The sequence below is a fragment of the Oncorhynchus masou genome, chromosome 23, assembly GCF_036934945.1.
Source record: "Oncorhynchus masou masou isolate Uvic2021 chromosome 23, UVic_Omas_1.1, whole genome shotgun sequence".
Classification (NCBI taxonomy): Eukaryota; Metazoa; Chordata; class Actinopteri; order Salmoniformes; family Salmonidae; genus Oncorhynchus; species Oncorhynchus masou.
In genome coordinates this window covers 14,099,127-14,114,609 of record NC_088234.1, presented here as the reverse complement: position 1 = coordinate 14,114,609, position 15,483 = coordinate 14,099,127, and the positions used below count along the sequence as shown (strand labels likewise).

General features: G+C 42.5%; 1 protein-coding gene and 2 non-coding genes across 3 annotated transcripts; all 3 read left to right on the top strand.

Moving 5' to 3' along the window:
* Window positions 1-3,450: 3,450 nt before the first annotated feature.
* Window positions 3,451-14,781, top strand: LOC135510357 (eukaryotic initiation factor 4A-I). The gene is made up of 11 exons (XM_064931212.1): window positions 3,451-3,513; window positions 4,850-4,901; window positions 5,230-5,362; window positions 5,974-6,113; window positions 6,788-6,956; window positions 7,678-7,787; window positions 9,725-9,868; window positions 10,369-10,506; window positions 11,488-11,577; window positions 11,859-11,938; window positions 12,874-14,781. The coding sequence occupies exons 1-11, from the start codon at window positions 3,491-3,493 to the stop codon at window positions 13,016-13,018; spliced, it is 1,224 nt and encodes a 407-aa protein (XP_064787284.1). The 5' UTR covers window positions 3,451-3,490; the 3' UTR covers window positions 13,019-14,781.
* LOC135511300 (small nucleolar RNA SNORD10) lies at window positions 7,161-7,303 on the top strand. The gene has a single exon (XR_010451259.1). It is a non-coding gene; the product is annotated as a small nucleolar RNA SNORD10 (small nucleolar RNA).
* LOC135511301 (small nucleolar RNA SNORD10) lies at window positions 12,471-12,613 on the top strand. Its single transcript, XR_010451260.1, has one exon. It is a non-coding gene; the product is annotated as a small nucleolar RNA SNORD10 (small nucleolar RNA).
* Window positions 14,782-15,483: the final 702 nt, after the last annotated feature.

The following is a 15,483-nucleotide window of genomic DNA, read 5'->3' as shown; positions in this document are numbered from 1 at the left end:
TCTGGGGGCGGTGTGTCACAGCATCATCGGACTGAGCTTGTTGTCATTGCAGGCAATCTCAATGCTGTGTGTTACAGGGAAGAAATCCTCCTCCCTCATGTGGTACCCTTCCTGCAGGCTCATCCTGACATGACCCTCCAGCATGATAATGCCACCAGCCATACTGCTCGTTCTGTGCGTGATTTCCTGCAAGACAGGAATGTCAGTGTTCTGCCATGGCCATCGAAGAGCCCGGATCTCAATCCCATTGAGCACGTCTGGGACCTGTTGGATCGGAGGGTGAGGGCTAGGGCCATTCCCCACAGAAATGTATGGGAACTTGCCGGTGCCTTGGGGTAAGAGTGGGGTAACATCTCACAGCAAGAACTGGCAAATCTGGTGCAGTCCATGAGGAGGAGATGCACTGCAGTACTTAATGCAGCTGGTGGCCACACCAGATACTGACTGTTACTTTTGATTTTTACCCCCCTTTTTAGGGACACATTATTCCATTTCTGTTAGTCACATGTCTGTGGAACTTGTTCAGTTTATGTCTCAGTTGTTGGATCTTGTTATGTTTATACAAATATTTACACATGTTAATTTTGCTGAAAATAAACGCAGTTGACAGTGAGAGGACATTTCTTTTTAGATGAGTTTACATTATTTTCTTTAGGAATGTGGTGAAGTAAAAGTTGTCAAGAATATAAATTGTAAAGTACAGATACCCCAAAGAATGACTTAAGTAGTATATTAAAGTATTTTTACTTAATTAAGTACATTACACCACTGTATTTGGGGAAAACAAAGCCATTAATGCATACCATATCTTTTCCAAAATGTTGCTGTAACAATGTCGGATGCCAAGCAGTTTCCGTACCAGGCGGTAATGCAATCAGTCAGGATGCTCTCTGGTGCAGCTGTAGAACTTTGAGGATCTGAGGACCCATGCCAAATCTTTTCAGTCTCCTGAGGGGGAATAGGCTTTGTCGTGCCCTCTTCACGACTGTCTTGGTGTGTTTGGACCATGATAGTTTGTTGGTGATGTGGATACCAAGGAACTTGAAGCTCTCAACCTGCTCCACTACAGCCCCGTCGATGAGAATGAGGCCGTGCTCGGTCCTACTTTTCCTGTAGTCCACAATCATCTCCTTTGTCTTGATCACGTTGAGGGAGAGGTTGTCTTGTCACCACACGGCCAGGTCTCTGACCTCCTCCCTATAGGCTGTCTCATCATTGTCGGTGATCAGGCCTACCACTGTTGTGTCATCGGCAAACTTAATAATGGTGTTGAAGTCGTGCTTGGCCATGTAGTCATGAGTTAACAGTGTTGAAGATCAGCATGGCAGATGTGTTGTCACCTACCCTTACCACCTGGGGGTGGCCCATCAGGAAGTCAAGGATCCAGTTGCGCAGAGGGAGGTGTTTAGTCCCAGGGTCCTTAGCTTACATTAAAAAATAAAATAATAGTTTTAAATATATATGAAAGACAACAAAAATACTATTTACACACTTTCACATTATTATATGCGCCGTGATACAATATGTTTTTTTCAATGTTTTTTTTATGCTAAAATTTTTGCCTGTGTAACCTCTGGTGGCAGAGCATTCCACAATGACATGGCTCAATACATAACTGAGCGACTCATTAATTCTGTTTTTGGTTTGGGCACCGTGAAGAAACCCATAGTGGCGTGTCTGGGGTATGTACAGTATGTCTTTTTGTAGTTTATGCAAATAGATTATACAAGTGGTTAGGCATTTTCAACACCCAAATGTTGCTTAAAAAGTAGAAGTAGTCAATTTCTCCTCAACTGTGAAAGACGATCAAGCATGTTGATGTTAGTTCTGTGTGTGCAGTTCAGGCGTGCTGCTTTGCTAGGTCTTCCTTTGCAAAAATGGACTATATTACCGGACAGTCATGAAGATGGGACAATATGTATTCAATTCAATTCAATTTAAGGACTTTATTGGCATGGGAAACATATGTTAACATTGCCAAAGCAAGTGAAGTAGATAATAAACAAAAGTGAAATAAACAATAGAAATTAACGGTTAACACTTCCAAAAGAATAAAGACATTTCAAATGTCATATTATGTCTATACACAATGTTGTAACGATGTGCAAACAGTGAAAGTACAAAAGGGAAAATAAAAATAAAATCTGGGTTGTATTTACAATGATGTTTGTTCTTCACTGGTTGCCCTTTTCTTGTGGCAACAGGTCACAAATCTTGCTGCTGTGATGGCACGCTGTGGAATTTCACCCAGCAGATATGGGAGTTTATCAAAATTGGGTTTGTTTTTCGAATTCTTTGTGGATCTGTGTAATCTGAGGGAAATATGTGTCTCTAATATGGTCATACATTTGGCAGGAGGTTAGAAAGTGCAGCTCAGTTTCTACCTCATGTTGTGGGCAGTGAGCACACAGTGTCTTCTCTTGAGAGCCAGGTCTGCCTAAGGCGGCCTTTCTCAACAGCAGGGCTATGCTCACAGAATCTGTACATAGTCACAATATCCCAGGCTGAACAACTAGTCAGTTGATCTTTGTGTCAAAAACGTGTAACGTGTTTTTATATAACAGACCTACCTCTCCCCATCTTCAATGGAATTTTGTCAATATGACTTGACCGTGATGATAACTGAACATCCAATGTTAGTCCTCAAAAGTGTGCTATTTGAACCCAGGGCTAGAGTGGAGCTGAGGTTGCCCATCACATCTCTCAGTTGTTGTTTTATGGTGAACATTACCAAAGCAAACGACATTAGTCATCATTAGATTCGTTTTGTCTCCATGACTAAAAACAGAGGGTAGTCTAGGTAAGTGATGATGCTTAAATTAATCATGTTATCCCACATAAACTGAAGCAGTATACGTTGCGAAAATAGGAGACGTCTTCTAATGCCGCTTTCAAATGTTAGTCGGTACTTGAATAACATTTTTGGCTTGTTGATTCGGTGGACGCGGCACGTGTATAACTTCAACCAGTTATCAAGTCGAACATTTCCAAATGTCCTAGTTCCGACTAGCACTTGAACGCGGCATAATTATTACTTAAATTTGTGAAATTAAGATGTAGTGACGTGCAGACTTGTGCAGGGCTCTGGTCATATGGTTTGTTGGACATGATCTAGCCCTGGATCGGTTTTTAGAATTCTTATTCTTGAATGAGATTTTCAAACAGGACCAAAAACGCTGTTCTAAGATCAGAGTCTGAGCGCGCTCAATGTTGCAAAGGGGATACCCAATAAAAACCGACATTAAGACGGCTTTTGCCCAATAGCTACATGCAATGGGAGGGTTATGAACTCTATCCCGCCTGCTTGTGTGCAAATCAACGCGATTATGCTGCCAATCACTTACTTAACGACGTATAAATTAGCCAATGATATGTCATAGTGGGGGGAGTCACAATTGATTTACATGGAGCTGCTGCAATGAAATCGCTAGTTCGGTCATCACGTTGACGTATATATAAGGTTCCTACCACATTCTCATCCTTTGTGATAATGTCGGCTGAGTATGAAGATAGGTAAGAATGAACACATATAGTTGGCACTGTATTGCGTAATATTGTTTAAGTTGTCATTTTAAATAGGAAATTTCTTAACGCATGTGAAATGAAAATGTATGCAATGTTTGAAGCAAAGTTGCTTGTTTACAGTCGCTAGCATATTACAGGCTAGCCAGTTAATGTTAATTTTGTGAACGTTAGCTCGTTTAAAGGTCCATCGACCCGGCTTTTTGAGAACTTTTTGACTGATCTGTAACGTCGAAAGACAGCTTTTTATTGTCAGTGGTATAAAAGCAGGTGAATTGGGAAACATTGGGTAGGCTTGATTTGAAAACCCCTTCCATATCGTTAGCCCAACTTGCTACTTTTCAGTGCGAGATGCGACGTTGCCGGTTTCTCCGCATACACTTGAGTGACGCTTTTCAAGCCTGGTCAAGGCCTTCCCGGAATACCGCCTGCATTGTTAATCTAGTATTGACAAACCCTACTTTTGAAAATACGACGACCTATTTATCTTCAGGGCAACATGGTAACAAATTACAGGTCAGCTGGATGGCGAGTGCAGGGGGAAATTTCACGCACATGGTCGTCAACGGTACTTGCGAGACAATGGCAGGCCTTATGATCAAGAGTGAATTATTTACCCGTTACTACTTTTTTTCTGACCTACTTAGCACACCGGACACGACTAGTGTATTTAAAAACATGGTCGAGATGTGATATAGATTAAGCTGCCAAATAAATCGAAAAGGGCTCTACTTTGGGCCTAGTTGGCTGGTTAGCAAGCTAATCCTAGTTTGACACGTATATGAAAACCTGGTACCCCCAGTCGTTTTCATGGGGCTTCGTTTCAGTAGGAAAATGCGTTCTTCGGATGTTCAAAAACAGACTAAATTGCCCCCCCCCCCCCCGAGTTTTTTTAAACTAATTTTATATATTCAGTCGTTTACGCTTGCTGTTATCCCGCTTGCTATCACCAGCATTCAGGCCGTGAAAAACGACCATCTTGAAATGGCGGCTTTGTAGACCATGGGGCTTTTTTTTCATCGGAAAATGCCGCGCCCCCCTCGAGGTGTTCTACAGAGCGAACTCCAGTGTGCAATTCTACTGTTCGGCAATAGTATTAACCCGTATGAAAAGTTAGGTTGACTTATTCTTAAGCTATTCTGGTAGATAAAATTATTTTGGTGATGACTATACTATTACTGGGACTTAACTGCTTGTCTAGTGAAGCCTAACGAAACTTCTCGACGTTTTTTAAAGCTACAATATGCAAGCTTTTGTAAATAATAGGATTTCCCAAGTGTCATTAATGCTTTGGTATTTGTTAATGACATCTACTGTTAAATTTCAGACCTCCCAGAGACAATGGCCCAGAGGGCATGGAGCCAGATGGGATCATTGAGGTGTGTATTGCTTGTGTGACAACTTCTACATTGGATGTGAAAGACTAGCTAGATGCGCAATGGCTCCAGTTATAACTCGATAATGTGTGAAATCTGCCTAACTAAATGCAGACTGTACATACTCGGGTGGTCAAGATACTGTGTAATGAGGCCTACCTTGCTCATTGGATCCCAAAAGCTCCAATGTATGAAGTTAGATATGTCGTGGAGTTAAAGGATGGCTGATTTTTACCTTGTTTGAATGCACTGTCAACTTGCACTGGATACGATTGTCTGTTAACTTACTAAAATGTAATTTTGATGTCTATATTCTGCCCTCAACCTACAGAGCAACTGGAATGAGATCGTGGACAGTTTTGATGAGATGAACCTGGGCGAGAAGCTGCTCAGGGGAATCTATGCCTATGGTTTTGAGAAACCCTCCGCTATCCAGCAGAGGGCTATCCTCCCTTGTATCAAGGGTGAGTACTCAACCACACCCAACTTTCAGATGCCTAGGCATAATGGTAAAATACTAAATCTAAGCCTCATGGGATCATTCAAAACATTTGAATGGTGATCTGGCCATGTCACTACAGTGACTGAAATCAAATTTTTTCTTAGATTGTCAGCTTGAAAAGACGACGAACTGTCACTTTAACCTTAGGTACTAAAAGTGCTGAAGTCTTTCCTTCTGCATGTTGCTTTCATGCCCCCTGTCAACTGGGCAAGGTGGTGTCCTCCAATGGCACTGAATCTTATATCTGGCAGGGGAAGAGAAACGGTCCATGTTCATCCCAGCCAGCTCTGTTCAGTGAGGAATAGGCTGGTTCATGCTATGGGCACATGATGAAATAAACTATTCAAATTAAGTACATTTTGGGCTTAGTAGCTTATATTTACTGCCTTACTGAAACAACTTGAAGTGAACTGGTGTTGGTTGGAGCTTTCTGGTTTAGTTTGCGATATAATGTAACATTATAGTAAAAAGCGTTGGTTAACACCCGAAGAGTATAGTAAACCTATCACTAAATCAGCCTGAGTGTATGAGCTTTATTTATATGCTGAGCTTGGCATTCTTGTCTGTCTCCAGGTTATGATGTAATTGCACAGGCTCAGTCTGGTACTGGGAAGACTGCGACCTTTGCCATCTCCATCCTGCAGCAGATTGACATGGAGCTGAAGGGCACACAGGCCCTGGTCTTGGCCCCCACCAGAGAGTTGGCTCAGCAGGTGTGTTGACAAGGGAGGAGAGGGAATGAGCTGGACAATAAAAGGAATTTAAAACAAATGGGTAATGTTCACATCTCTAGCATGAAACCGTTGCATTTCTTGTCATATCCAAGAATTGCATTTGAAGTAACTTTTTAGTAGGTTTAGTTTCTGGCTTATCAGTGACCACTTTTAAGATGTGCCACAAAGCTAACTTTGGTTTGGCTTGGGTTTAAGTAGCTGCCTCTGAAACCAGCAGGGCTAGCCAGAGGTGTCTGTAGCTTTGAAATGTAAACAGCTGACATTATGCTAACCCTGGGTCAACCCTGAAATGTCACACAATTCTAAACTCTGTACTTGTGTTTTTTGACCTTATTAACCCCCCTGTCAACTGGGCAAGGCGGTGTCGTCCAATGGCACTGAATCTTATATCTGTCAGGGGAAGAGAATCATTCCATGTTCATCCCAGCCAGCTCTGTTCAGTGAGGAATAGGCTGGTTCATGCTATGGGTACAGATGTATATCTGATGTGCTGCAACATATACAGTTGAGGTTTTGATGTGGAAAATAGGTGGCAGTCTTACAAACTACAGTGTCTTTAGTAAAGAGAACCACCCTGCTATAGTCTAAACAAATCTGTTTCTCCCCTAATTGTAAATTTTGAAGTTTACTATGTCTCCTCCTCCCCTCAATAGATCCAGAAGGTTATCTTGGCCCTGGGTGACTACATGGGAGCCTCCTGCCATGCCTGTATCGGAGGGACCAACGTCCGTAACGAGGTCACCAAGCTGCAGGCTGAGGCCCCTCACATAGTGGTGGGGACCCCTGGTCGCGTGTTTGATATGTTGAACCGCAAATACCTGGGTAGGTAGGGGTTAAACGATTGTTTAATTGACCGTCAATGGCTGAATTTCTGCTTGGACTGAGGCTTTTAAAAAGTACGCTTTATCCAATTTTACGCATGTAGTAGTTGACCAATTAACAGTGTAGTGGTAACATCAATGGTTTGTTGCACATTTTGTTTGCAGTGCATAAGACCTTCTCTTGACAGGGTAGGATTCTAGAGCTGTATAATGATGAAATCCATGCGTGTCAACTGACTCTGGAACCCCCTGAGTGTTCTAGTTCTACCACTCAGCGTTCTGTTGGCTGGTATGTTCTGGACCTCAGGGCTCTGGGACTTATGATCAGATTCCACACTGGCTGAATACAGTATTTTTCGATCACTCAGAACTTGGTTTGCACTTGGGTACAGGCATTGAATCAGATGTTTCACTGGGCATTTACCCTCATTTTATCCCTTCTGCCATGAATGTAGTAGTGATAATACCAGTGAAGACAGAATAGGTGACTACTTGTAGATGTGTGGCAGGGTAGCCTAGTGGTTAGAGCGTTGGACTAGTAATCAAAAGGTTGCAAGTTCGAATCCCCGAACTGACAAGGTATAAATCTGTCGTTCTGCCCCTGAACAGGCAGTTAACCCACTGTTCCTAGGCCGTCATTGAAAATAAGAATTTGTTCTTAACTGACTTGCCTAGTAAAATAAAAAATAAAGTGTGCATCACTCCACTGTGCCTCCATGCAGCCTCCAAGAACATCAAGATGTTTGTGCTGGATGAGGCTGATGAGATGTTGAGTCGTGGTTTCAAGGACCAGATCTACGAGATCTTCCAGAAGCTCCCCACTAGCACGCAGGTATGTCATTCTGACTAGTACTAACCCAAACCCACCAGCACTTACACACATCTGTAGTAACTCTCGCTAGAATCTGATTAGAATTAACTTTATTTGACATCTGTTTCCTCTAGCTTGAAATATTTAACATGGTAGTCATTGCTTAAGTGCACTGTCTTAATTAAGGACATTTAGATTGCAGATGTCACTACTTTTTATTTAATTATTTGCCTACCTAATGCCTTTTGCACACAATGTATATACTCCCCTTTTTTTCTATTGTGTTATTGACTTGTTTATTGTTTACTCCATGTGTAACTCTGTTGTCTGTTCACACTGCTATGCTTTATCTTGGCCAGGTCGCAGTTGCAAATGAGAACTTGTTCTCAATTAGCCTACCTGGTTAAATAAAGCTGAAATTTATTTTTGTATTTCACTTAACTGATCTGAAGGATAGGCTTTAATAATTATCCTCTTGGAACTACCCATCCTGGATCCGTGAGAATATTCATCAGCTACACTAATTAGCATAACGAACGGTCAAAAATTATTACTAGAGAAATTCCTATTCATGAAATAAAGTGAAATATAGTCAAACAAAGCTTAGCCTTGTATTAATCACCCTGTCATCTCAGGTTTTTGAAATTACGCTTTACAGCCAAAGCAAGACAAGCGTTTTTAAGTTTATCGAAAGCATTATGTCCAGCTGGCAGCAGGAAGCTTGGTCATGAAAATTAGAAAAGGAATCAAATTAATCGTTTACCTTTGATTTTCGGATGTTTTCACTGACAAGACTCTCAGACAGCAGATGTTCCATAAAGATTGTTTTTATACCCAAAATACCTCCTTTTGTGGTAACGTTGTCTTGAAAGCCACCAGAAATGGCGGTCATGGCAACGCTGAAAACATTCCAAATTATGTCCATAACATTGGCAAACGTTTTTTATAATCAATTAAGGTGTTTTTCAAATATCTATTCGATAATATATCAATTGGCTTTTCAGTAGGAGCGAGAGGAAATATGACTCTGTCTTCTACGCAAGAATCACTCAGAGCCCTCAGCTGGCCACTGACGCAATGTAGTTTACACTCATCCTTCAAAATAAAGGCCTGAAACTACATCTAAAGGCTGTAGACACCTTAGGGAAGCCACAGAAAAAGACAGGGGTATCAAAATAAGTCACTTCCTGATTGGACATTTCTCAGGATTTCGCCTGCAATATCAGTTCTGTTATACTCAGACAATATTTTTTAGTTTTCTATCCTAGGCTGTCAATTGCTGTGTACCTTGCTTTTAGTTATGAACTTAATTCAGTTTAACTGCTCTCCAGTGACTGGCCTCAGTCCCAACCCATAACTTATTGGCAGTTTACAACTTTGTCACCGGTTGCCCAACTTTCAGTTTACCACTGTTCAGCACACCAGTCACTCCTGTGGGTGTGGTTGGCATTGCCTCTTCCCTGAGGTTGAACAGTTGACTTCAAGGGGCTATTCATTTGTCATTCTCTTATGTGAAAGTCCATTCTCCGCCCTTGCTGCTCCGAGACCCAGAAACTGTGGTAGTGTCTATTTGTTAGTAGGTGAATGGAAGAGTTCTCCCCACCAAGATAAGCATGACATGATTCGGAACAGTTTTGATCTGCCGCACCCCCTTGAATCAACTTTTGTCTTGTCGGTAGGAAACCAGGCGCCTGTGAAACTACGTTTTAATCTAATGTCTCGCTTGATTTGTTTGAAATCACTTTTGGGCTCCACCCTCTTGACTAAAGCGCCTAGTAAATTGACTCTCCCGCTCCTCGATTACTTTTGACCTTTTTCAAAGGGAGGCGAGAAGACTCCGGCTTTAAGCAAAACACAATTGACAAAAGTCAAGTGACTTAAACACATCTAACTACCCATTATCTTTCCTGTTAATTCAAATAGTTAAACATGCCCTTTAACCTCTGACACCCCTCTAGGTGGTGCTGTTGTCTGCCACCATGCCCCAGGATGTCCTGGAGGTCACCAAGAAGTTCATGCGTGAGCCAATCCGCATCCTGGTCAAGAAGGAGGAGCTTACCCTGGAGGGTATCCGACAGTTCTACATAAATGTGGAGAAAGAGGTGTGTGTTGCCGTTAGGCACAAATCTAAGATGGGGTTGCATTTTTTGGGGGGGGTTCTTGATGAAACTCGTGCATGTCAACTGATCCAGAATCCTCCCTTGTGCCTCTCGGTGGCCAGTTGGCATCCTGTCAGCTGCTTGTTAGAATGGCCTCAGGGCTCCCTGGGTGTGATCTGACTGTAAAGCTGCGGGTGGCACACCTTCATGATTGACTGTCCTGCCAAAGACTTTCCTCTTGTGAGATTTTGGCTCATAGTTAAGTTGGACTAGGGTAGAGAAGTATGAGTGAATATTGGGTGGTTAATCGTCTTTTTTGACATGTTCTACACTTCTATTTGGCCAATTGTACCTAAACTCGCAAGGCTAAACTAATGATACGAAAGCTACTTCTGATCAGACCATATCCATATTGTGGAAGGTTATCCTTGTGAGTGACTAAACTCACATCCTTGACTGCCTAGTCATCTTCTAACCCATTGTCAATGTCTCCCCTCTACCAGGAGTGGAAGCTTGACACCCTGTGTGATCTCTATGAGACCCTGACAATCACCCAGGCTGTGATCTTCATCAATACTAGGAGGAAGGTGGACTGGCTCACTGAGAAGATGCATGCCAGGGATTTTACTGTGTCCGCTCTGGTAAGACAAATACCTTTTTGACTAACCATTAGGGTGGATAGAGGGCACCACCATGCATCGCTGCTGTAATGTGCGCGCCCTCTTAACTTCTATGGACTGACCTGACTACTGTAGCTGTTTCTGAGAGCTCTAGCAAGAGTAAGGAACCCCCTTTGAGCTTTAGCCATAGCATGAATATAACTTGGACCTTACGCTACAGACTAAATGCTGGAGAATTGAAACTTAAGTTTCATTTACGGTAATTTTAGATCAAGGCACTGCGTGGTCAATTTAACATCTGCATTGGCCGTGCAGCATTTACGGTGATACAGCCTCTGCAGAAGTATGGGCATTCCTGCTTCAGCTTCACGGTGCTGTTGTCAAGGGAGCTTGTTTATACAGGACCTCTTGCCCCCACCTATCATCAACCATGTCAATGCGGAACTATAAGGAGTCCTCAGCCTTACAATATTTGGGAGGCGCGATAGTGTTAAGTTTAGTCTCTGCGTGCCTCCGGAGGCTCCACAATTGCCTCACACCCTCCATGCGGAGTCTCAAATACCTTTTCAGATCAAGCTCAAATTGGCTCTTAGATTTGACCCAGGCACAAGGCAATCATGGTAATGTCATTAAGTGTTGTCTGATTTCCTTAATGTAACTGTCAATGGAGTGAATTCTATTTATATGATCTGACCCCCCCCCTGTCAACTGGGCAAGGCGGTGTCCTCTAATGGCACTGAGTCTTATATCTGGCAGGGGAAGAGAAACAGTCCATGTTCATCCCAGCCAGCTCTGTTCAGTGGGGAATAGGCTGGTTCATGCTATGGGCACAGATGAGGCAAACTTATTATTTTTACACTGTGTATAGCATTTTGACAACCCAGTCTAAAAGGCCACACCAATGATAGTCTACAATATCCAGACTGGACCCTGGGTCTAAAGGAATCTCATACCGATGTCTTGTGCATTCATGACTTGTAGCTCATGTCTGATCTCTTCTAGCACGGAGACATGGACCAGAAGGAGAGAGACTTGATCATGAGGGAGTTCCGTTCAGGCTCCAGCAGGGTTCTCATCACCACTGACCTGCTGGTAAGTCCCTTCCTGTTTATGGTGTCCCACTTAAATGGTCGCCCCCACCCACTCCCTGTTAATTTGGGCCCAGAACTCTCCTACCAGCTGGGTCTTCGGTAGTGAATCTAGTCTGCTCTCCAGTGACTGGGTTCAATGTCCCAACTCATGTAATTCTCTAATGTAATGTCTGTTTCCTTGTTGACTGACTATGTGAAACATGTGCATCCTCTTACGCTTTGTCACCAGTAGAAGTACAGCGATAATGAGTGATTATTCCCTCGGTCTCTGTCCCGCTCCAGGCCAGAGGTATTGATGTCCAGCAGGTGTCCCTGGTCATCAACTATGATCTGCCGACCAATAGGGAGAACTACATCCACAGGTGACTAAGTGCAATTCCCAGAAGGCAGTGTTAAAATGTTGAACATTATGATCCATGCAGAGCGATATTTTGACACCAGGGTGGTACATGTTTGATATGCGCCTACGTATATTTGACTTTGTAGGTGGCACCTCTTGTTGCTTCATACCATTATCAACGATCTCAAGCGACAGTGTGGGCCCTAAAGTTCTGACATCCTCAGTCATTCTGGAGAGGCCAGCGACTAGTCTGATTTACACTGCCATTGCTAAATTTGTTAAATATTACTTATGAAACAACTTTGCCTGCATTGTCATCAGTTGTACTTTAGACTGATATCAATGTTGCGCGCTAGCAATTTGTCAAATGGCTATCTAATGGTGTGCTCCACTCAAATATTATACACTAAAATTATCAATTTTTCATAACTACTTTCTAATGTCATTCTATTTCCAAGCCATTGAAATGCACTTGATAATCATCAGCGCTCATTAATTAGCATGTTCAGTTGTGCATCTGCAACCATGGATAGTAAGCATAGGTTTCTAAAGCTGTATAATGATGAAATCCATGCGTGTCAACTGACTCTGGAACCCCCTGAGTGTTCTAGTTCTACCACTCAGCGTTCTGTTGGCTGGTATGTTCTGGACCTCAGGGCTCTGGAACTCATGATCAGATTCCACACTGGCTGAATACAGCGTACTTGATGGAAGTTGAGGTTCCTTTCCAGGTTCTCTTACAACACATTTAATGGAGTACACTGGGTAGAATTACAGGATTGGGGAGAACGAATGGCTAAATGTGAACTCGGCCAATTGTTCTAGATAATGGGTTGAACTGATCTATTGTCCAGTAGCACCAAGCAGCTCCTCTACATGCAGCAGGTCCATTTCAACATCTTAACCTGAAGAGATGAACTAAAAATCCAACCTAAACCCTCCATTCTCTCCGGTCAGGATTGGTCGAGGTGGTCGTTTTGGCCGCAAGGGAGTTGCCATCAACATGGTGACTGAGGAGGACAAGCGCACGCTGAGGGACATCGAGACGTTCTACAACACCACTGTTGAGGAGATGCCCATGAACGTGGCTGACCTCATCTAGATTCTGGAAGATTTCCTTCTGCCCCGTCCCAAACCTTCTGTCCCCTCTCTCCAATCCCATTGGCTTCAACAACAAATAAACTCCAATCAGTTAAAATGACGATCACTCAGATCCTGGAGGCCCCCCCCTCTTGACCTGAAATCCGATCCTATTTCACCTTTGATTCCTATTCTTGTGATTGAATACCGATTGGTATTCAAACTCATTACAATTGATTTTACTCTTACACTGGGGGTTTTGTCTTGTCTTCATGCCCTTTATACGGTATTCTGGTCAGGTAAGTATAGTATAGCTTAAGTTCTACCACACCTCTTTCCAAAATCAAAAATGCATTGTCGATGGGGTTGTTCCTCTTTGGTTTTTAAACCCCTGACACCCTGAGATGGTTCTAAATGATTGGGTGCCCAAGCACTAAAGACTGAAGTTTAGAACTGATACTGGGTGATAAGTTTTAACTCCCCAGAGTTTGATAGAGGGCACACATGCATCTTTGCCGTAGTGGTTTTTGTGCATTTTAGTTATTTAGCAGATGCTCTTATCCAGAGCGTCTTACAGGAGCAATTTCTGTTAAGTGCCTTGCTCAAGGGCATATTTTTCAGTTGTCTTGGGGTTTGGGGCCAGTAATCTAATGGTTGCTGGTAACGCTCTTAACCACTAGGCTATCTGCCATCTGTGCCCTCTATTTAACTTCATGGACTGACCTGACCACCTTAGTTGTGGTTGTCTACTCTTTAACCCCAATTGATGCAACTTAATGGCATTTGTGTAATGTTGGGAAGTGACTAGCTTTTAGTTAGGGTGACTCTCTGGCTGCATCTGACACTGCACCCTATTCCCTATATACTGCACTATGTAGGCTACAGGGTGCAATTTTGGACGTGACCTCACTATTGTGACGTGCTTCATTGATCTTCAGTCAGTGGGTGTTAATAGTTAAGTGTGATTATAAAATTACTATTGCCCTTTTGGGGGGGGATCTTGGAGAAGTTATTACTACCAGAATAGTACTTCAGAAAACTACAATGTATCCAACTGATATTGGTATCCAACTCGTCTTGGGAGGTGTTTTAAAGGGGTTCAAGGAGCAGAATCAACAAATAAAATGTAGAGAAGTGATCATGAATGAGTATGAAATGTTTCCTTGATCCTGATCTCTGCTGTGTGATTCTCTTGTTTATACTTTCTTTATCCTTTTGTATAGTCCGTTTAGCATTTTAGTTTGAAGCCTGCCGTGTATTGGTGGGGTGACAGGGCGACTGCTGCTCAAAGCAGAATGTGACATTCCAACTTTTCCCCAAAATTCCCATATTTTCCACTAATCGCGGTGGAAGGGTTCTGCAGCCCTACAGATCCAGCTATGCCTCGTTTCCAATTGTCACAACCAGTTGAGGATTATACATTTCACAGGCTATTTCCTTCAGTTTATTTTCTTTCCAGAAATATTCGATTTGAAAGGGTCACACTTTTGTAACCTAACTCACCAAACTGTTGGAAGTCTTTTATACAAAGGACCAACCTGCAAATGAGGGCGACTGTCTTTTCATTTTATAGACTTGCCTGTCACTGGGTGGGTGGGGAAAGGAATGTGCAGAGTTATTGCTTGGTCAGTGCTATTTTTTAACTGAATTTATTAAAGGAAATGTGATTGTTAACATTTTTTTTTTGAGACAGAAGCCATGTACCAAATTTTCTACATTGGGTTCTGTATAGTATTTATTTTAATGGTCTTGAATAAAATAAAGGTATTTCTCCTTTTTAACAACTATGGTTGACGTTGCATTCGTGTCCATTATCACACATTCGGTTGTCAATAGTTTTATTTGAATTTTCCTGATGTTTGTAGTTTATCTGCTTTCACAAATTTCGGCTATGCCGTAGACATTGGCTCTGTCCTGTTGTGTCTGAGCATGGACAGCTCCATTGAGGCCAACTACAGTGCCACTGAGGTGGTGAACTGAAAGGGTGCCTACTGCTAGTGTTTGAACAGGTAAAGCCACGTTTGGCGACTGACTGCAACCTGGAGTTATGGGCTGTTTACGAGTATAAATCATTGGCTGATCTTAATGACCTTGATGGAGTTGTGATCCCTCCGACTCCATAGGAAGTCCCACCCAGTTTAACTTGCAACAGTGAAATGATTCAGTGGTGCTGCTGCCTACGAAACAGGCTGTTGGGCACAAGTCATAAGGCAAGTCTTGTATTTCACTTACATCTTTAGATGTCCTTGAGAGTGGTGGGTTACAAACTGGTACTGTTCGAAATCATGGTTCAAGTTGCAATCATATCACGTGTTGTAGACAACAGCGTATATGATAAGCTTACATACGGGTCCTTTTCCAACGATGAAGTTATCAATTTATTATCCATCACACATTTAGACATATCATTGTCCTAAGAGAACATCCTACCATTGATATCTTAATTGGTGGTAGGTTACAAAAACTGCTGTTTAAAATTGCCACGGG